The following is a 22406-nucleotide window of genomic DNA, read 5'->3' on the forward strand; positions in this document are numbered from 1 at the left end:
TGTGACCAGGTCAGGCGCAAACCTGCACAGCCATCTCAGTTTTAAGAATACCCAAATAAGCCCAGCCCAATTAGTGAATACATGTAGGGTCAGGTCAGGTAGGACTCAACACAAGCTCGACCTATTTGAATTTTTATTTTTTTTAAAGAGAGATCGTTGGCCTCAAACCTATTTACACCTGCCAGAGAAGTGGATTGGGCTGGTCAACCAGCCAGCGGGCTGACCCAACCATTCCTTTGTTCAGTCCACTATCTTGGACCTGGTTTAAAATCTGCACACTACCCGTGTTGGGTAGACAGTCAACCTGAACCCAACCCGACCTGAATTCCAACCTGGGGTGCCCAACAAAAACCCAAACTGGACTCCTCCATACGACGTGAACTGACCCAATACATGTGATGATTCCCAACCCAGCCCGAACTTGCTCAACCCAAACCCAACCCAATTTCAAATCGGGTTGGCATTTTCCAACCTAGACCGAACCCAAGGACATTGACAATGCACTCAACCAGAGACAAACTTAGGTTGGGTTGAGTTGCAGCCCTAACACATTTATGGCTGGAAGTTGTGGGCTTTTAGATCAGTCCAAAATTGTCTAAAAATGATAAATGATTTGAATCAAAGCAACCAAACCTTAGTGGCATTAGTGTTAGATAAGAGGCTCATGGCTTGGTGGTAGACTCACAAGAGTTTCAACACAGAGGTCATGGGTTCAAGTACCCAGTGAGGTGTGTGTGGGTGTGAGTGTGTAAAAAAAAACAAAAAAGTCTTAGATACAAGGATTGACAGTCTCATACCTTAACAAGCTGACCAGGTATTTTTTGTAGTTGCATTCATATTGTGCAGAATATTCGCTACAACAACATAGCCAGCTATACATAGCAGCAAGATTCAATAAACAAAAATGCAAAAAACAAGCTTCTAGATATGTATTATCATGGCCAATGCCCAAAGTTCAATTCAACATTTACAAATCTCCAGTACACAGATACAGAATGATCAAAGGAATTGATAGGAGGAAATGTAACATTTGATCATTTGGCGAAAGAATTTCACTATATAACAGACTTGATGTCGCCCCTGATAGAAAGCTGTGGGCCTTCTCTAATCATCCCCCATTGAACCCAGGCCATCGAATCGTGTAAGAGTTACACAAAACACCAAACAAACTCCCTGAACGGTTCACCTCAAATGAGTCGAGTCTTTTTAGCTTAACGAGTGTTAAAGGGCCATTTTTTTCAGGTCTTTGAAAGATTCCTTGAGGCATTTCTTCTTGCACAGCACCCGACAAAGTATATCATGGACTGAAACAATACATACAGTGGTGTCAGTAAAATGAAAACGACTTAGAATAGAGATATTATACAATGTGCTTCTGAATGGGGGCCCTGCCTTCGGGTAATCCAAACAATTTCATCTGATGGCAGCCTGTGAATGGATAGATGGTCTATTCAATGGCCCGCATTTTATCAGTAAATATAAACGCACCACCATGTGCACAATTCTCCAACAAGAGGACTGGAGGCAGTCTTGTGGAATAGGCCCCATCAGATGAACAGCCTGGATCGGTTTCTAACCAAACGAAAAAACACAGATTAACCTTTGTATATTCCATTAGAATTATCTTCTATAGATCATTTAGGATTCAGCTGACTCTACTATTGTACTATATAAGCCCTTATAAAACAAAACAAAAATTCAGAGAATACTGAAATCTAAGGTTTCAGCTGTCCATCTAAATTTAAAATATGCATTTGAAGGCTATAGATAAAATTATAGAGAAAGATGTTACAGAATCTCATTGAATGGTTGAGAATTCAGCCCCTCACTAGAGGTAGATGATTGACTGGGCAAGATCACCATTGGGAGGTTATAAAAGACAGATTGTCGAGAGGTAACTGGAAAATCTTTTTAAGATGCCTCTGCTTATTACCTTGAATTTATGGCTTCTGAAATAGGGATGCCGAGGTGATTCAACTGAGGAGAGAATGAAGAGGTAATTTGCGGCAGCGCGTGTGAGATTGAGGCCGTTTATCAGGTGGGGTCAACCATGAACATTACTTGTCAGAGAGTCGGGCTGCTTGACTCATCGGCTGGGCCAGATATGGATGTAAAATGTAGACTTTTGGTCATTCTTCTAATTGCCAATTTTTCCTATACACATGAGGTCAACCTGATGAGCGGACCAGACTGTTGGGACCCCCCTGTTGAGTGGCCTGGATCTCAAAGCCATGTGCCATGTTGGCAAATGAGCAGTGGATTGCTTCTTCAATCTCTTACCATGCAAGTTCTCCGTAGAACTTCTCCCTAGAGAAATATCCCTCGTAACCCCGCAACTTCTATTGATGAAAATTTAAATGGAAATTAAACTGTCAAATCCCTCTTAAGGGACCTTAGGTTACAATAGAGCTGTACACAAACTGAGTTCAGTTAACTCGCTCAACTCGACTCGGAAAAGCTTGACTCAACTTGGCTTGAAACTGGGTTTGACCTGAGCCGACCTGATTTTTTGAGCTCGAAAAAATTTCGAGTTGAGTCCAAGCTAGACCAAACTCGACTCAGAACTTGACTCGGTTCAAATAACTCGGATCGGGTTCACTTAATATAAATATTTTGTGTGTGTGTGTGTGTACAGCTCTATTGACGCTGTTTATCAGGTGGGGTCAACCATGAACATATAGATAGACATTTATCTAAATGTATAAATATTTATACATTTAGATAAATTATATATTATATATATTATGATATATATTATATATAATAAAAACCTTAAAACCTAAACTCGAACTCAGCTCATAGGCTCGAACTTGAACTCGGCTCGAAAGATTGAGCTCGAGCTCAGTTTGAACTTGGCTCCAGCTGGCCTGAGCTGCTGACAGAGCCGAGCCGAGCTGCCCAGTCAGGCTCGAGGACTGAGCCAAGCCAAGTTCAAGCTGGGGTAGCCTGCTGGCTGAGCCAAGCCGAGCTGGGCCAAACTCGACTCAGTTCAACTCGTGCACAGCTCTAGATTACAATGCATTTGTCTCACCCAACATGAATTGGCCATAACTCACAATCGCTCTGGTCAAGCAATCCTAACAACCTGACAAGAGGACTGACACTTGAAATCATCCATATGTAGGGCACTGACCAGATGTAAGGATCACTCAATCAGTGCACTTTTCGGATTATGACTGGTCCACGGTGGGCCCACAAGATAAATCAGAATGTTTTTTTGTCATTATTCACTTTTTGATCTGGCATGCGAGATTGTCAAAGAATTCTATCAGATTGCCAGGTATTTCAATCTTGAACTTTCTGAACTCTTTTCTCCAAAGGGGGGAAATTTTGCCATTTCCATGTATGAGAGATGCTGAGGGGATTCACAGCAAGAGAGATTGCAGCAGCAATTCCAGGGCCACAGTGGACATGCCTTGACCCAAAAAAACACAGTCCACTCATCAGTTAAGCCACATGTGCATATAGACTGTTGGTCAGCTAATTTATAAGTCCACTTTCTCATATATGCACAGCCCATCTGACGGGTGCAGCCTTATTTTTTGGGCTAGAGCATGTTCACAGCGAGGCCCACCTGATGAATGACCTTGATCTCCCACACATGGGGTTGCGTGATGTGAATGCCTCTTCACTCTTTCCATGTATGAATCATCCTAGCAATTCTCTTGCATGCATTCTAGGGTGGAGCTTACCAGAACAACAAACAGAACCACATTAAAGATAGCAACGACTCTCCATTCAGTTTTCATGTACTGCGCAACCCCAGCCCTGAAAAGACAACAAAAAGAAAAGCTCTCAATATTTGGAAATTTCGGCAGAAGAAAGAATGTAGCCAGCGAAGATCTTACTTGCAAGAATCACAACTGTAACACTTGATGGCCCGAGAGTTTTTGTACCGCTTGCAGTCTTTGTTTGTGCTGATCGGATGAAAACTCAAATCATAGTAGGATGCGTTGACGGCAGGATATCCACACCTAATGTCAGAAGACTAAAGCCAATGAGTGATATGCAAATATGTATACAATTGATTCAGAAGACACGCAAGAGTTATGCATTTTGGTCTGGGGTAGCGTTTGATACTTGTATAACTAAGAACAGACAGTTTGATGCAATAGAATCCCAAGAAAAAGAAATATCACTCTCAGATTAATATGGAAGATATGTTTACATTTAGATGTATATGCTGACATTTGTGAATGATTACATAAGCATAGATAAACATATGCACATTTAGTATATAGAAGCACTAGGAGAGGTGATGACGTGGTGCTGGTCGATGAGACTAGAAACGGAGCTAACAATAACTTGGAGGTATGGAGGACAGCCATTTAAAAAACAAAAAAGTTTTTATTTCTATTTCTGAAAGGTGTTTGGATGAAGGCTTTAAGATCTAGGAATTTAAGTTAGCAGAACCAAGATGGAATCTGGTGTGCAACTTCATTAGGAAGGCCCTCGTTTGAAGATCTGTTTCAATGGATTGTACCCAACTCAGCCATTGTCATGACCTGAAGCGAAGAGGTTCAGCTAAAATCAAAGGCAGTGAGATGGTCATAGATTTCCTTTTCTTTTTCTTTTTTATTTTTTGACTGTAACAATGAATTTATTAAATATCTGAAAAGGAATCTATACAAAATCCATCAAGGAAATGGATAAGAGTCCCCTATACAAAGATGAGAACGAAGGACTCGTTTGCAAGTGCATTGCCAATGCAATTCCCTCTCTGGTGGAGGAACCACCCGTGCAACTGTGGAAGAAGAAACCCCCTCCACAATGAGACAACCACCCACCTGGTTAGCAAATATTTCCACCCCTGTTGTAATGGCTAACTACTCTGCTTTCTTTCAATACCCAAACCTACCGGAGCCGAAAAAGTTAATTTGATATTCCCATGCTCATCTCTTAAAACCCCATCTATGCCGGATATCCCAAGGTTACCCATCGAGTTTCCAAAGGCCCAAGGGAAGGGGTTCCATGGCATATCATTGGGAGGGGACCAATAATCATCAATGACCGACTTCCATTGAAAGCTCCTGAGGAATATCCCCAATTTTCCAAAGCCAATTTAATTTTTGCAACCACAATTGTCAAGGATGAAAAATATCTTCAAGTATTCATTTGTTCCTTTCCTTCCAAATTCCATAAAGTCATATGAGCATTCATGCTCCATAAAAATCTGCCTTGAGGTCTGAAAAAGCCTCTATTCCAATCATCAATTAATTCCATAATCAGGCTCAAAAGGACCCAATTGATTTCTAAGAGTTTAAAAAAGCTAATACAAGGATACCATTCCACAAAATTGATGGTTCACAAGTTCCACATTCTTCCTAGGCATCAAACACATGTTGGGGGTGTTCCTATTCAATTTTAGTCATAGTAGATGTGAAGTTTTAGTTAAAATTGATGCCAAGAAATTCCTCTGAATGATATGTTTCGTTATCTACACGTTATCATTCAAAAGATTGAGAGATTGAATAGGATATTTCGAATAGAATTAGAGCTTGGAGGATGAAGTGTAGATGTGCCCTTGGAATGTTGTATGATTGCTGCATACTGATGAAACCCAATGGAGAACTTCTACATACAGCTATTAGACCGCCTATGTTATATGTGGCAGTCTAGAGAAATTGGAAGAGGACATTTGCAGAGAATGAATGTTGCAAAGGTGAGGATGTTGAGATTAATATGTAGGAAGATTAGAATGGATACAATTAAGAACAAAGTCACACAAAACAACTAGGGAGACAACAAAGGAGAATAGATTGAGACGGTTCAGTAATTTGCATGATGACTGGAGACAGCTCTACTAAGGACGGAACAGAGGGTAGAACGGCATGAAAAGAGGATGGGAAGAAGCCCAAAAAGGACCTGGAGCAAGACGGCGACTATGAGAAGGGATTTAAAGACTTGTTCACATACTGAAGATAGTGCCTTAGGAGTGATTCATAAAGCCTTTGTAACATGCTATTTGTATTTATTTGACGATCTTTACTTCAAAGGTTTGAGCCTTTAGTTTTATTAATTAAGGATTGTTTCTAGAATGCTAAGCAAAACTATTGACACTGAAAAAGTTCTCACAGTAAGACTTTACGACATCCTTTAAATATGTCATGATTAGAATATAAGCTTTCTAAAAACGAAACCAATACAATAGGATTCTATTAAATCATATTCTACGAGTACCTGTTACCAGTATCGGTATCATTTCCAACTCAATGCACTAAGCATGGACAAGTATCTCGACCGTATCAAAGGTTTTGTGGTGTAATGGATTTGGGAAGTTTGTTGGAGTTGGGACTGCTGTAATCTCTAGTTCAAAAATTGGAAAGTCGGATTTCGGAGTTGTTTGGGAAGTTAGAAACGTGCGCTACTAGACAGGGATGAATTTCAATTTTTATTTTTTATAATTTAATGAGATTTAGACAATTAATATGGAAAGCTAAACCATTATAAAAATCTACGACGCTTTACATTCTTCAATTTTGCTTGAATTGTATGATCTTCCATGGTATTCACTCCTACACAATTCTACCCTGTAACATTGACATATATACCTCCCGAGTAATGCACTCTATGTGGTAGCATTGTCCTCTATAACGATCAACGCTGGTAAGTCCATCAGTTCACACAGTTGTCCATGCACTGGGAGAAGATTCGGCAGCTACCTCCGGCTCTGATCTGTTTATTTTTGGTTTATGCCTCTGCACTGACTGAATCTTTGGGGATGATTATGTACTAAAGTTTGGTGGAGGAACTTTAGGGCACCCTAAGGAAATGCACTTGATGCAGTAGCTAATAGGGTGGCATTAGAAGTGTGTACAAGGCTACAAGCTCATAATGAGGGATGCTTTTAAATGTATGCATATGCCTACGCATATTTGTTTGTATCTACGGGTGTCGACATGTATGATTGTAACTGGGACGCAAACACGTACATATGGGGGCATCATAGACTAAAAGATGTTGACTGTACACGTCCATACAAATATTTCACACACACACACACACACACACACACACACATATATATAATACATTCTTATTATTAACAGGTAAATTGTAATAAACCTAAAAATCAATTAAGCATATGTAAAGAAAACCCCAAAAACTAGACAGATAATGGTTAGACATAAAAAGTCAAATATTTATACAGTCGTGTCCCATGTCCAAAAGTGTTGGACAAGCGAACCCAGGCACATGCCAACATGGCACTTTTTCCTTTTAAAATTACAAAAGTGTTGTACAAGGTATTCCATAACAGTAACGGTGGCCGTAACAGCCACCACTGTTACATTTCCGATACAGGCTGTAATGGTCGTTATACTCTCTTTTTCTATTGAAAAAAAAAAAACTGTCAAACTTGTATTGACCCTGTAATAGACCGTTACGGCCTGGGGAGTGGGGGGTATAATGGGCTGTTACAGGGGCTGTAACGGGTTTCTGTAACAGACGTTACAACCCCATAACGTGTAACGGCTGCCACTGTTACCTTTATGGCCCCATAACGGCCATCACAGCACACCATGGTGTTGTATTGTTGTTAAATAGCATTTATGGGTGCAAATCATTTGTACATTGGAACCCAATTCAATGAAATTTCTGTGTAACAGTCAGATTTCCAACTCAGGTATTGGACATCAAGAAGCAAAGGAAAAAATCACGGTTTGGTTCTTAATTACAACGATGAACAAAAAGGAAAAGGCACATACATAAATAAGCAAAAGAAGTCTTACCAATGGATCTATTTATGGGCATACTGCATACCTACATATATAAATAGCATGTGCAACAGGATGCAGGCATATATGCAGTTACACAAGCCTTTCCCCCCCCTTCAACATTGGAATTAATTCTTGAGCCTAATCAATGTCACTTCTTTATAACAATACAAGTTTCTGACTCAGCTACTGAAATCAAGAAGCAAGGAAGTGTTCCTTATGCATGTAGTGCATGTATGCACATATCCATATGGAGATGAATGCGTTTTTGACAATGGCATAAGCGATCCTGTGCGATCGCGCCTGATCGCTTATGCGATTGCACAACTTTTTTTTAAAAAAATAATTAAATAATAATAATAATAATAAAAATCGAAAAAAAATCAGAAAAAAATGGAAAGTACGCAATTGCATATGCCATTATGCGATTGCATACAGTCCATATGGCATATGCAACCATCACATATGCCATATGGATGGTATTATGCGATTATGCGATCACTTTTGTCAAAATTGGTTTGTGTATATATGCATGTGTGGCAAACAATTGTCCTTCAATAACTGCTTCTCTATAACCATCGAATTTCAAGCCATAATATTGGATATCAAGCAGCGACAAAAGAATCCTCACGGACGTACATATCAATGGACATACAAACATATTATACATAAATGCGTATGTATCTCTGACTCACAGACCTCAGATATACATGCACGTATTTACCATGCACACCAATCTTGTCTGTCAGCACACCAAGAAACACCAAATACCAACTCATCCTTTCTTCGCAACAAACGGCATTTCCAACTCAGGTACAGGATACAAATGAGCAAGCAAAAAAAAAAAACAACTAATTTGTTTCCAAAGCCCAAAAAGAAAGCAAAGGCACCTACTCAGATGGTGGCCGACAGCAACCAGCCTCTATGGGGGTCAGTTTTGCCAGTTTATACTGTTTAAGATTCTGCACAAAATGATTGAAAAATTAAACAGATTTGTGATATAAGGAATGTTTGGAAGTAGTTGCTTTTGCAGATGGGACAATTGGGTGGCTGTCAAATCCTTAAACAGAATGAAATGGGTACAAATCATTTTCATCCATTTTACAGATTAGCATGGAAGATCCAGATACAAAAGCCTGGAGGGCAGTGAAATTTTTGTTTCCACAGACAGGAGAAACAGTACCACCCTGCAATTTGCAGTCCTTCCAAATCCCATTATTGGGCATTTGTAGTACAGCCAAACATGCCTTAACATAGAAACAGACTGACTGATCGAATATCCAACCTTGTATTTCTTGGGCAAGTTGTTGCAGTCTTCAGATTTCACAAGACAGCTCTTCAAGCGTTCCCAGTTCTGTGTGTTGTTCAGCTGAAACAACGACAAATACGTAGAGCATAGCTATATAAATATCGATACTCCAACCTACCAATCCAAATTGCTGATACCTGTATAGATTTTTTTTAAAAATAAAGAATTATGCCTTACTTGTTTTAGAAACCAAGAACTGTAATCCTTGAGTTGATACTCCTTGTACCTGAGAAAAGAATCAGAAAAAAACAGAGATGAATTATCTCCATTGAAAATATGAAAAAACCACGGCTCTTTAAATGATAAAAGTATTCCTTGTTTGTCTTGAGGCTGAACATGAAGAAACACTAGACTTTTGTTATTTTCCTTTTCCTTGTGGAACCGTTCTTAAGAAATTGCAGACATTTGCTAGATTTCTCAACAGATGCAAAAATTTCACCAGCTCAGAATAAATTGCACGTTCATTACTGTTTCATTGTGTACGGTGGGATGGGTTTGGATATAGATATGAGTCTAGATGTCGGAGTCACTTAACCTTCAAATCTCACTTTCCAGGGGCACATGTATGTGTAATACTATGATATTTTAAATACAGATATGCTCATGTTCAACTGGTTGGACTGCTGATTTGATGTCCAACTCATGGATAATTTTCATCCTATCATGTTTGTGCAGTATCTAGCCCATCTAAAAAGTTGGCCCTACCATGATGAGCACCTTATTAAAAAATCAGCACGATCCCGCCAAGGCAGGCGGCAAACATATTTATTAAATATATCAATGGATAGCAATTGTGTTATGTCATGTGGCCTACTTAGTAAGTGGATCAAAGTGATATTCATGGCAGGCCCAACCCATTGGACGGGTTAGATTTCATACACACATGAAAGGTTGGAATTTATCCACTAATCGATTGGTACCATATTTGCACGCAATCACCTCCCTCCCTAGCCTCCACTCCTCTCCCCAAAATCCACAAAGCCATTTACCAAGCAAGGCAGAGTTCATCTAATTCGGCTTTCTAACCCCTGCCCCTTTCCCAAATCAGCATACACACTTCTTCCCCATTCAAAAGGTGAAAGTTGTGCTTTGCCTCAACACCCTGCCATGGGAAATCAAGCTGCAATTTTTCTAGTCGCTCCAACATCGAAGCCGAACATTTGAATGGGGGAATGTAGTAAATGGGAAGATTGGATAAGGCTACCTTAATCAAAGTGAAGCCTACCCCCAAAGGATAGGTGATGACTCTTCCATTTAGATAGCTTCCTCTCCACCCTCTCAGTCACCTTGTCCCAAAGATGATTAGTTGGCTTGCCTATGTACAAAGGAAGCCCAAGATAAGAAGACAGAAGGGAACCAACACGACATCCAAAGACCGTTGCTAATCTTTCGACCTCCTCTTTAGATGTGCCGACACCAAGCATCTTGCTCTTCATAATGTTCACTTTTAGCTTGGGGATCACTTCAAAGCATCTCACTATTTTCCTTAGATTGCCCACCATTACCTCATTTGCATCACAGAAGAGAGCATTGTGGTGAACCGTAGGTGAGAGATATGAAACCTTGCATTCCCCAACCCAAACCCTATGTTCTCTACACCATTATTCAAATGTTGTTGAAGGTTGTGGCTAAGCTAGTATAAATCTAGAAAATAAATAAATTTATGGAATCACTAGGAAGATAGTCACAAATTTCATCATGTGACATGTGTGTGTGTGCAGTGTTTTAAATAGCGGTAGCGTGTTGCATAGCGTTCAACCCTTCGCAGCATGTAGCGAAATAGCGTAGCGTGTAGCATAAGCTACACAATACTTCTATTTTTTTAATTTTAATATATATATATATATATTAAATAGTAAGAAAAAAGCAAAATATATAAATGTCACATTCTTCAAAATAAAAATCAACATACACACACCACTTACACTCATACGCACACCACAGTGGGCCCACTATAGAAAACAATGCAAATCCACCCCTTCACGCACCTCAGTGGGTCACACCATAGAAAATAATGCACATCCACCCCTTCACGCATCTCAGTGGGCCCCACGTGGGCCACACCATAGAAAATAATGCACATCCCACCCCTTCACGCACCTCGGTGGGACCCACGTGGCCACACCATATAAAATAATGCACATCCTAACCCTTCACGCACCTCAGTGGGGCCCACGTGGGCCATACCACAGAAAAAAAGTAAAAAGAATAAAAAACCAACAGTAACCGGCATTTTAAAAGGGAAAAAATGAGGAAAAAACTGAAAATACTAAGTTATTTTCATTGTACATCGAAAAAATTCAAAAAAAAGAAAGAACGAGCGCACCTATTTTTGTCTCAAGATGAGATTGAATCAGTGAAAACTGTAAATGTTGAAGCTCCACAGCGATCGGTTTGTGTTTGGAAGCAGTTTTTCTAACTTAAGATTGAAGAGTGGGGAGAGGAGCAACGTCAGCAGCGTCGGTTTGCGCCTGGCAGCAGATTTTCGACCTCAACATTGAAGGGTGGGGAGAGGAGCAACGTCGGCAGCATCGGTTTGGGCCTGTAAGAAGATTTTCGATCTTCAGATGGAAGGGTAGGGAGAGGAGTTGCATCGGCTGCGTCAGTTTGAGTCTAGCAGCCCTTTCAAATAGGGTTTTTTTTTTTAAAAAAAAACTTTAGTTGTGGCTTGTGGTGTGAGTTCACCATTGTTTCATGTAGTGAAAAAAAAAACACCAGACAAGTAGCGCACTCTACCTGCGCTACACGCTATGTATCCGTAGTGTACGCTACGGGGGATAAACGCTATTTGCTACGCTACGTAGCGTACGCTACGGACGCTACTGAAAACACTGTGTGTGTGTGTGTGTGTGTTGAGGGGGAGGGAGGGTTGGTTCCAGAGAAGCTTAAAAGATGAAGACTATATTGATGGAAAAGTACGGTGCAACAAATAATGAATGAGATGTAAAGGCAGAATGCATAAAGGATCTACAGTTTGGACCAAGGTATTCCAAAACAGTTACGTAGTGATCGTTACATAACGGTTATGATGGTAACCGTTATGCATTATGGGGCCGTAACAGCCTTTTTGGAAAAATTGTCCCATAATGGCCCGTTATGTGGCCAACATAGGTTAAAAAAGAAAGAAAGAAAGAAAGAAACATAACGACCATTACAACCCACGTTGTAATAGTAATGGTGGTGGCCATTATGGCCAGTATTACAGTTATGGAATACCTTGGTTTGGATAGAGATCTCAAAATTATACAAGAGGTTTGCCGAACATAATAAATATAAGGTGGGCAAGGTGACGGTGAGAAGATAAATGGTGCTATGATATGTTGCTCAGTTCAGCACACATCCCATTGTTTCAACTAGCCTTGCATGAGGAGGGAGTGGTGAAAGAGATGTATCAAAGAGGGGCAGGTATAGCGTGGTCTAAGTGTTTTAGGATAGGCCTAAAAGGACGGTGGGATTCCTCTTATCAATAATATGCTTTCAAGGCTGGAGGAGATTAGAATTGTTCCGGAGGAGAATGACAAGAATCTGGATGTTAGACTCTTGCAGGAGATTTGTAGGAGATCCTGCTAGAAGGCACATGGCAATAGCAATTATCCTAGGGTGGAATCAGCTTTTGGGGTATGGGCAGAAGGAGCTCCATTGAACATGGATATTTTGTGTTGGGAAGCATGTGCTAACCATAACTACGCTATAGAGAAGATAAGATTCAAATGCCTAATAGATGCCCAATGTGCAAAGAAACAGAGGAGAATTGCTCACATCTATTGATCCATTGTAAATTTGCAAGGCATGTGTGGACACCAATGTTTAAAAAGTTTGGTGAATTGTGTCACTCTGGCGATGGTGGGGAAATTTTGTGCACGATGGAAAGGTCCTAAATTGAAGCAGCAGGGAAGGATAACGTGGGTGCACCTCTAAATGTGACAATGGGGTCGTTGTGGAAAGAGAGAAATGGTTCATGTTTTCAAAGGGAATGAGAGTTCTCCCAGGATAGTAGTGAACAGAATTTTCAGGTTGGTCATGGACTGGACTTCATTAAATAGTCGGGCAACGGGATTTGTGGATTATCAGATTTTTTGCATATTGGGAAGAGATTCTATGGGAAAGTGAAAGGCAGTGATGCAGGGAAAGGATTGTATGTGATGGTTGGGACAACAACAAAAATTATATTGTTGTTGGTAGGCTCTTGATTTTGCATCTTTTTGGCTCAGCTCTGTATTTTTCTGTTTGGTTCTTTTTTGAGTAATGAAGTAATCCATTCACCATCTGTTTGGTTCGCCTACATGAATCCTTTTCCACCATTCCACTCTTTTAGAGGCCAGTCCTTTATTACTACATCCACCCACATCCTTTTGGGCCTTCCCCTTGCCCTTTTAGAGCCTTCAACTTGTACCAACTCACTCCTTTTAGCTGGCGCAATTCTTGGTCTCCATTGCACATAACCAAACCATCTATCTCTACTTTCCCTCATCTTGTTACCTATTGGCGCTACTACAAAATTCCCTCAAATGCATTCATTTATAACCTAATCCTTTCTTATATTGCCACTCGTCTATCTTAACATCCTCATTTTAGCTACACTCATCCAATGGCTATTTTGTTTTTAACTGCCCAAAATTTTGTCCCATAAAGCATGGTTGATCTTAGAGCCATCTTAAAAAAAAATTCGCGGAGCCTAGAAGAAGGTGACTCACGCGGACAACTGACTCCTCTTCAATAGAAAGGAATAGACAAACCAACCCAATTGAATGGCTGTGAAGAAGTAGACCATTGTTTTGGCAATAATGAGCCAAACTAGTATTTGCGGTGAATCCCCCCATTAAATCGTCATGCATTATGACAAGAGCTCCCAATTTCCTAACAAATACGACCCCTTTGATCATTTCTTCACATGTACACTCCCGAAAAGGACATTATATGGACTAGATTAGAAGGATCAGTCATCCTAAATTAGGATGCATTTTTTGTCTCAAATATTCACTTGTAGCATACCATATCTCAACGGATTGACGTAACTTTTTTTTTACCGTGTGTACATTCCCATAGTGATGGTGCTTTTCTAAAATCAAACTTCGTTGTTCAACATCTATTTCATAACCATTTTTGCTAGGGACCACATGTTCTTCACCTACCTCTGCTTCACATTTTGTCACTTGAAGCACGAAGGAGAAGAAGTCAACAAGCAGAAGTAGAGAGCAGCCACAACTCTACTTTCATTTGACGATGATGGTAAGGAAAGAGGGGAGGGGGGATTATGTGCCTCTTCAATCTATCCCCTTGCTACAGGGCTCCTGCTTGCCTCGATCCTTAATCAATGGGATCAGGGCAAGTTAAGTGAGTACACGACGATCACATAAAACTCAATAGGCACATCTCCATTTCTTCCACCTCACCCGAATTCTATGGGCAACATCCTTATCAATCTATCCACTCTCATGAATTGTCAATCCAAGTAAGCAATCTTTACTAATTCCTCGTTCTCACTCTTATTATTACTAAAATTGCACTCCATATACTCTATTTTAGTCTGACTAATTTTAAATCCTTCAGATTCTAAAGCATCTGTTCATATGTCTAGCTTTGTGTTTACACCCTCCCTCGTCATGTCAATCAACACTATGTCATTTGTGAATAACATATACAATGGGGTCTCTTCTTGCAAATGCCTCGTTAACTCGTCCATAACTAATGCAAAAAGGCATGGGCACAATGCCGACCCTTGGTGCAAACCTATAGTAATTGGTAACTCACTTGTCTCTCCACTAGTCGTCCTTACATTTGTTACTGCTTCTCATACATATCCTTAATCATGTCAACATATCATCTTGAAACTCCATTCTCTCCCTACATCCACCAAATTAACTCTCTAGGGACCCGATTATAAGCTTCTTTCAGTCAATAAAGACTATGTGGAGATCCTTCCTCTACCTATATTTCTCCATCAATCGTCTAAGTAAGAAAATATCTTCAAAGGTAGACCTCTCTAGCATGAAGACAAACAGTTTTTCTGACACATTTGTCTCACGCTCTAGTATTTGCTCAACCACTCTTTCCCAAAGCTTCATAGTATTGCTCATAAGTTTAATCCCATGATAGTTAGTGGAACTTTGTATGTCTCCTTTATTCTTATAAATAGGTAGCATGGTACTTTTCTTCCATTTGTCTAGCATTTTACTCAATCTTACAATCTTTATTTCTTTATTTTTTTGAGAGATGACACAAATCAAACTTACAATCTCGTTGAACAACTTTGTCAAACAAAATAATCTAACATCTCCCATACACTTCCAAACCTCTATTGGTGGACCATAATAAAGTCATCCATTCATATAATGAAAAAGGTATGCCAACAACCATTTGAAATGAAACAAAGATAAGTGGATATAGCAAACCAGAAAAGGACACTTGTATTTCCTGCATACATACTGGATTCTGTAGTTAATGAAAATATTCATGAGGCTTAATTTTTGGTCTATTGTTTGGCTCTGATTAACCATAGTTGGAAAGATCCAGTAATATATTAGTACCTAATCCTGACTTTGTCTACTTACTTGAAAATTGGATTAGAGCTTCAACAGTATCAGGGGCATAATGCATCATCCAAAATTCATGGAACCTCATAAATCATTATTAAAATTAAGAAGAAGAAGAAGAAAAGAAATAGAAGAATTACAACTTAGGGAAACTACCCCAAAATAAATGGCAGTAGTCCCAAAGACACCACCTCCAGTAAGGGTGTTTTCATAATGATTCATTTGATCGGAAATTTCCATGATTTCAAATTATCAAATCATAGTAGGCATAAAATGCAGATTGATGAATTGCAGTCTTACTTCAGTCCAGGAGCAGCATGACCAGAACCATTATTTGTTATGATGAACCTGCAAACACAAGATGGCCGCATAAGATTTTAGCACCTACACTTGAAGATTAGAATTTAGGTATTATATGATTTTCGTTTGCAAGAGACGGTGTTTACTTTTTTTCAGCCAGCAATGTCACAAGTGTCCTACTTTCAGAAACCTACAACATTGATTTGGCGGGTCTACCATGGATGAGGACTATGCACAAATCTCCCTACCAGAACATGCAAACCATCCCAAGAAAATGGCTATTACAAGTTTACAACCAACGGCTCACATTTAATTCGGGACAATTGGAGAGTTAGGATCATCTGATGGGGAAGTTTTTGGGGTATGTCCCATCCATGGGAGGACCACCATATGAATGCTTTGCGTTTATTAGGCTGAGAAAATGCATGGTTTAACATTTTATATTACCCCTATAACTATCAAACACATCAACTCAGAGGTATGAGTCCTTGTAAACAAGTTTTACGGAACTCAGAATTCGGGACAACAGAGTTGTGTTACAGACTAGTGAGGCTACCATTCCAGGACACTTGTATATGCTCAACATATCGTGTCAGTCACAACATTATGCATATACTGGAAGAGGATACTCCTGTATGTAGATGTGTTTGAATTGAATTCGTATTTCATTGTAGAATATTCACACCTTTATAGTATATATTGTATTCTACACCCAACAGTATGTTATATTTACAAGCATATATGGCACATGCATGCACGTGGACAGAGGTGAAATGGTTTGCAAAATATGGAAGATGGGGAGGAGAAGCAATTGTGAAAGGGTATCTTTGATGGAGGCTCACGGCTTCACTTAGTTACCTAAATGCCCTTTATTTTGGTTTAAGATCCCACGTCCTTCACTAATCATAATATTCGAAAAACTGTGCAAAATTTTGCCAATGGCTACTCTTGTTATATATTACCACTATGAAAAATAATTTTTCCATGCGCGACATGCCCAATAGCTCGTTTCGTTCTCCACCGATACCAACTTGACTTGGTTTTAGAAGATATTTCAAACCATGCTTACCGATCAGCCTCTCTGTTACGTAAGCCAAATTCAACAAAGAATGGTATTATAAAGTAACCTTTCAAAGAATGATATTTCCCTTTCCCCCTTGTTTCTCTATTTGTATCTGTTCCTCTCTTTTTTCTATTCTATAAAGTAACCTTTCAAAAAAACAAAAACAAAGAATGGTATTATACATACAATATGTTTTTGCACTAGCAAGACCCCACAGTACCGCACTACCTTAGGAACAAAACTACAATGCATGCAAAAGAACTACTAGATCTATGCTATAAGCCTAGAAAAAAAACAATTATATTTTCTCCATCAATACAATGATCTGATGTAACCGAGCACCCTTAGCTGAGTTCCCATTAAATAAAATTCAGAAAGTTCCCACCTCAATTGAGATCGACATTACATTTAGATGCAGTTTTCTATTTAATCATCAATGAACAATAAATCCAACTTCAACAATCGCACCAGTAAAAGGTAATACTTACGCCAACACCGTGAACACTAGAATCGCAATCAAGACCAAGCACAACACCACCAAATACTGCAATCATGTGTCAAGGCCGCCTCAAATATCTCCACAATCCAAAGAAAAGAAGGAAAGAAAATTCTTAAAACCTGATAAACCACAAACGCATCCATAAAGGATACAATCCACAACAATGCGGCAATATTCTTCAGGGCGCCCATAAACCCAATTAATGATCTGAAAATTACAAAAAATAAAAATAAAAATAAAAATAAATCATTCAATTTCAAGATTATGAAAACCAGCTTTTAAAGCAAACAAAAAAAGATGGTAAACATACATGAGAAGGATGAAGGCACCAAGACCCAGCACAGGAAGAGTTAGGGACTTTCGACAACCATCATGGTGGATACTCATCCACACACCAAAGCAAATTACAGCGACTGCTATCAGCTGCACAATCATGCAAGAAGAACCAACTCAAGGCACATACAAAAAGGAAAAAAGATAAAACTAAACAAAGATTGTCTGCCTACAGTGCAGTGCGTGTTTGCCACCATTTATTTGATGCATCAAATCATCAACCACGCATGTGGCATACATGAAACTTAGTGTAAAAGGGACAAATGCGGGCTCAATTGTGAATGGACTCTAACCCAAAAATCACACTCAATTAACAATCCTGACAGTCCACATTGCGGAGCCATCATGAATGGAGCATAAAGGATGAAAATGAAAAACAGTCCTAACCATCCGAATGGTGACCAAGTGGGGATCCCATCTATTCTGTTGTTATGCAGGAACATTGTTTTTTGCTGTGCTTTCTGCCTGCTTCTAATCCCAGGGTGGTGACTGGTGATGAGGGGGTCAGTTCCTGTGATGTTTGCTGTATCTCTTTTTTTCTGGGTTAATAAATTTTAGTCATTTTTCATATTTAAATAATTTTTTTTAAAAAAAAGCATGGCTAAAAAGAAAATGGTCAGCTATCCAAATTAAATGAATAATTAAATGGGAGAGCCCGTGAGTAGAGTGTGATGGTAGATACATAAGTATGAAATTGTAAACGTGGCATACAAGTAACTTGAATTCAACAGTCCAAAAAATGCGGGCCTTTATTTAGATAGATCACAAACCAAAATCAGAGTGATTTCAATTTTTAACTCACTAAGTAGTGGATATGTAATGGAAGTTCGAAGCAAAAAATGGTCAATGGCCTGAATTCAACCAACACATGTCCATTAATCAGAGGTAAAAAAACATTCAACCAATCCGATTCTGGAATGGTGGCTTATATACAATGGGTGCTGCAATTTGGACGGTATAATTTGAGTTAATGTATTCAATGTGTGCAATTTCAGAGTGCCTGACCATCAGCCATCACACTCTGACAGAGTATCAAGTAACTCCCCAATGGGAAATGAGTTAAAACATACGCAAGGAAAGGAAAAAACATTTTAATGAAATAAAATATATAGCAAGAAAAGACAAGTTAAGAACAGCCTTATCTCTTTCAAATGGTCATGGAGGCACACGAGCAATTCAAATTCAACTGTCCAAAAATGTGGCCTCCATTTACATAAATTGTAAACCAAGAATCTTACAGGGATTTCAACCGGAAAATACCAAACGGCCCAAATTCAACCAACAAATGTCCATTAATCAGATGTTAAAATCATTCAATTAATCTGGTTCTTGAATGACAACTTATCTACAAGGGATACAACAATTTGGAAGGTTTAATTTGAGTTAACGCACCCCGCATATACAATTTTCAACTGCCTGCCTATCAACCATCACACTCTGCCAGTGTATCAAACAACTCCACAATAGGAAATAAGTTCAAATACAGTCACGAACAAACCATTTCAAAGAAATCAAAGATAAAGCAAGGAAAAAAAAAAACTCAAACAACAGCAGCATTGTCTCCTTCAAATGAGCAGACTTTAGATTTATACTAAAAAACAAGAACCATATCCAAGGTGCAAAATATTTCAATATAAATTGTTTTTAGTCATTAACCAAGAAACAGGAAAATGGGTTTGTAGATATCAACCAAACAAACAACACAACACCAAAAACTAATATATATATATATATATATATATATATATATATATATATATATATATATATATATATATATATATATATATAAAAGAGGACCCAAATGTCGAAAATATCACACCCCCATGAGAAAGAGAGATGACCAGAAAAACACCCCAAAAAGAGAGAAAAATGTTACTAAAAAGAAGCAAAATAATAAAAATAAAAATAATTTGTTGGGAGGAAATGCTTCAAGAAATTTTTGTAAAAAAAAAAATGTAGTAATCTAAAAAAATTATAAATAATAAAATAATAAAATAAAATAAAAGAAAGGTGTTACCATGGTGAGAAAGTTGATCCATCTGATCACAAAGGTGCTGGTCCCTGTGCTCATCTTTCAGAGAGAGAGAGAGAGAGAGAGAGAGAGAGAGGGAGGGAGGGAGGGAGTAGAGCTGTAGGGAGAGAGAGAGAGGATCTCAACAAAACAGAGAGAGATGCTGGCACTTGCACTCCAAGACAAGGATGCAGAAAAGCGGGAGTAGCTTTTATGATTATCCAATTCTCCATTGGAGAGACTCTGCACTTAATAAACAAAGGTGCGGCCCTATTTCAATCCTACAATCGGTAGGCCCACCTTTCAGTTTCATCCAAACCGTTGATAATGTAGTCGGCAATCTAAAAATGTACCAAATAATCAAAATTATCCTAAAATATTCATTTGATAAACAACAAGAAACGGTTAAGAAAGAAGGGAAATTATGTGAGTGCAAACGGTTGTTGTGGGCCCCACAGTGATGTTTTGATAACATCTATTCCGACCATCATGAAAGGATTTTCTATTTTGACCTTTTTAAAAAATTAGGGAAATAAATGACTCAGATAGGTCACACGAGTGAGAAAAGTTGGGAATGGATGATCACCGTTGATTCTCTATGAGCCCCTACTCAAGTCTCATAATAGAATAATTTCTTACTTATGGAATAATCTGTGGTAGATGTTTCATGTAATTGGATTTGATGACATATAAACAACATGGCGGGTCCTCTTTGAGAATCAAGGGCAAGCATCAACTCTCACCTGTCCTTTTTTTTGGTGTGGCTCATATAACTCATTGATTGATCTGATTTTTGGGTTCCTGTCCAAATTATGGAGGATATGACTGATGGACGAAGTAGATTTTATCCAAACATGACACTAGGTCACGAAAAAACCGTTTGCAACACACTAGTACGGTGAAAACGTTTGCACTGGATAATTTCATACATCAACGGTTCTCACTAGATCAATAAATGTCCATTTATTCTCCAGAAAATTTAATTCGATATATATTATATTATTTTTATGGCCCATCTATGAGTATTTCCAACACACCAACGTTTCGGATTACTTAAATATAGTCTTTATCTGTATCAAATTGAAGGGAGGAACGGACTCCAGAGTCTCTCCGGCCGAGCACTGTAAAATTCTCCATCGGAAAGTCGGATACTTTTCTTCTTTTCTGAAACATTTCCGTTCAAAAAGGTTTTTGACGGGCCCACACGCGCCTCCCCCACGCACACGCTGCGACACGTGCTAAATTGTCCCGTTTGGAATACATCCAACCGTCTATTATGTGACATTTTGATGTCACCATCCACGATGGGGCCCATCGTATGAATGGTTTCGATCATATCAACGTCAGTGAGCTGCCTCATCTCTGACGCTAAGCAGATTGCCTGTCGCACCCGCGACTGGTGTCAAGACGTGGAACAAGTTCTGTGGGGGCCACCGTGATGTATGTGTTTCATCTACGCCGTCCATCAGTTTTCCAGCTCATTTTAGGGAACGATTCCAAAAATTATTTAGATATAAAGATCATGTGGACCACACCACAGAAGACAGTGGAGATTGAACATCCACCTTTGAAAACTTATTGCGGGTATAGAAGTTTTGGATCAAGCTTATATTTGTTTTTTTCCATTCATCCAGGTCTCTGTAACCTTATGAACATGTTGGGTGGTAAATAAAACATTACGGTGGGCATTGGAAAATTTTCAACCGTAAGCATTCAATCCTTTTTTTGTTTCTGTGGTGTGAACTACTTGGGCTCTGGATCTACTTCAGTTTTGTAATCATACTTAAAATGAGTTGAAAAAACGGATGGACGGCTTGGATAAAACACATACATTACGGTGGGCCCCACAGAGCTTGGGCCACGTCGTGCCAGTGGGTTATCCCTGTTGCGGGTGCCACAGGACGGTTTACGCTCGGAGCCTCTGGCGAATCAGTAGGAAGTGGATTGCGTACTGAGTAACTCAGTAAGCTTAAGCCTACTGAGTAAACTCTGTGGGGCCCACCATGGATCTTTTTTTATCTATCCGCTACGTATATCCATTTTTAAAGATAATTTTATGTCAAAAAAATAAAATTTAAGCATATCCAAACATCAAGTGGACCACACCACAGGAAATAGTTGGAATAATGATGTCCACCGTTGAACTTTCCAACGGCCCAAAATGATGTATATTTCTCATCCAACCTGTTCATAAGATCACATAAACATGGATGAATGAAAAACACAAATATCATCTTGATCGAAAACTTCCGTGGCTCCCAAGATGTTTTCAATGGTAATTGTTCAATTCAAAGTTTCCTGTGGTGTGGTCCACTTGAGCTTTTTATATACTTAAATTTTCTTTTATTAAATAAAATGATACGATAAAATGAATGAAAGGCGTGGATAAAATATTTAAATCACGGTGGACCCCACAGAGTTTACTCAGCACGCAATCTACTTCCATTGCCGTAGCAAACAGGAACTTCTTCCAGGAACGAAAACTCTCGCCTAACTCGCGTAGCTAACTTTCTCTAACGTATGGGAAAAGACTTACATCAAATCCGTCTATCAGGTACTTCATCTTCTTTTGGAAATCTATGACAGAAATCAATCTGATTTAACACTCAGGTGGGCCATTCTATAAGAAACAGTATAAAC

General features: G+C 39.0%; 1 protein-coding gene across 3 annotated transcripts; it reads right to left on the reverse strand.

Moving 5' to 3' along the window:
* Nucleotides 1–794: 794 nt before the first annotated feature.
* LOC131224639 (tetraspanin-10) lies at nucleotides 795–19933 on the reverse strand. 3 transcript variants are annotated; one of them, XM_058219903.1, is made up of 11 exons: nucleotides 19773–19933; nucleotides 17730–17842; nucleotides 17572–17626; nucleotides 17409–17464; nucleotides 15858–15905; nucleotides 9202–9250; nucleotides 9001–9084; nucleotides 8610–8677; nucleotides 3849–3974; nucleotides 3693–3768; nucleotides 795–1304 (listed from the first exon to the last, which is right to left on the reverse strand). In XM_058219903.1, the coding sequence occupies exons 1-11, from the start codon at nucleotides 19824–19826 to the stop codon at nucleotides 1239–1241; spliced, it is 795 nt and encodes a 264-aa protein (XP_058075886.1). In that variant the 5' UTR covers nucleotides 19827–19933; the 3' UTR covers nucleotides 795–1238. The 3 variants fall into 3 exon arrangements, with proteins under 3 accessions (XP_058075886.1, XP_058075888.1, XP_058075887.1); XM_058219905.1 differs by lacking the exon at nucleotides 19773–19933 and adding an exon at nucleotides 18140–18284; XM_058219904.1 differs by lacking the exon at nucleotides 15858–15905.
* Nucleotides 19934–22406: the final 2473 nt, after the last annotated feature.

This window comes from Magnolia sinica, chromosome 14 (assembly GCF_029962835.1).
Source record: "Magnolia sinica isolate HGM2019 chromosome 14, MsV1, whole genome shotgun sequence".
NCBI classification, from domain to species: domain Eukaryota; kingdom Viridiplantae; phylum Streptophyta; class Magnoliopsida; order Magnoliales; family Magnoliaceae; genus Magnolia; species Magnolia sinica.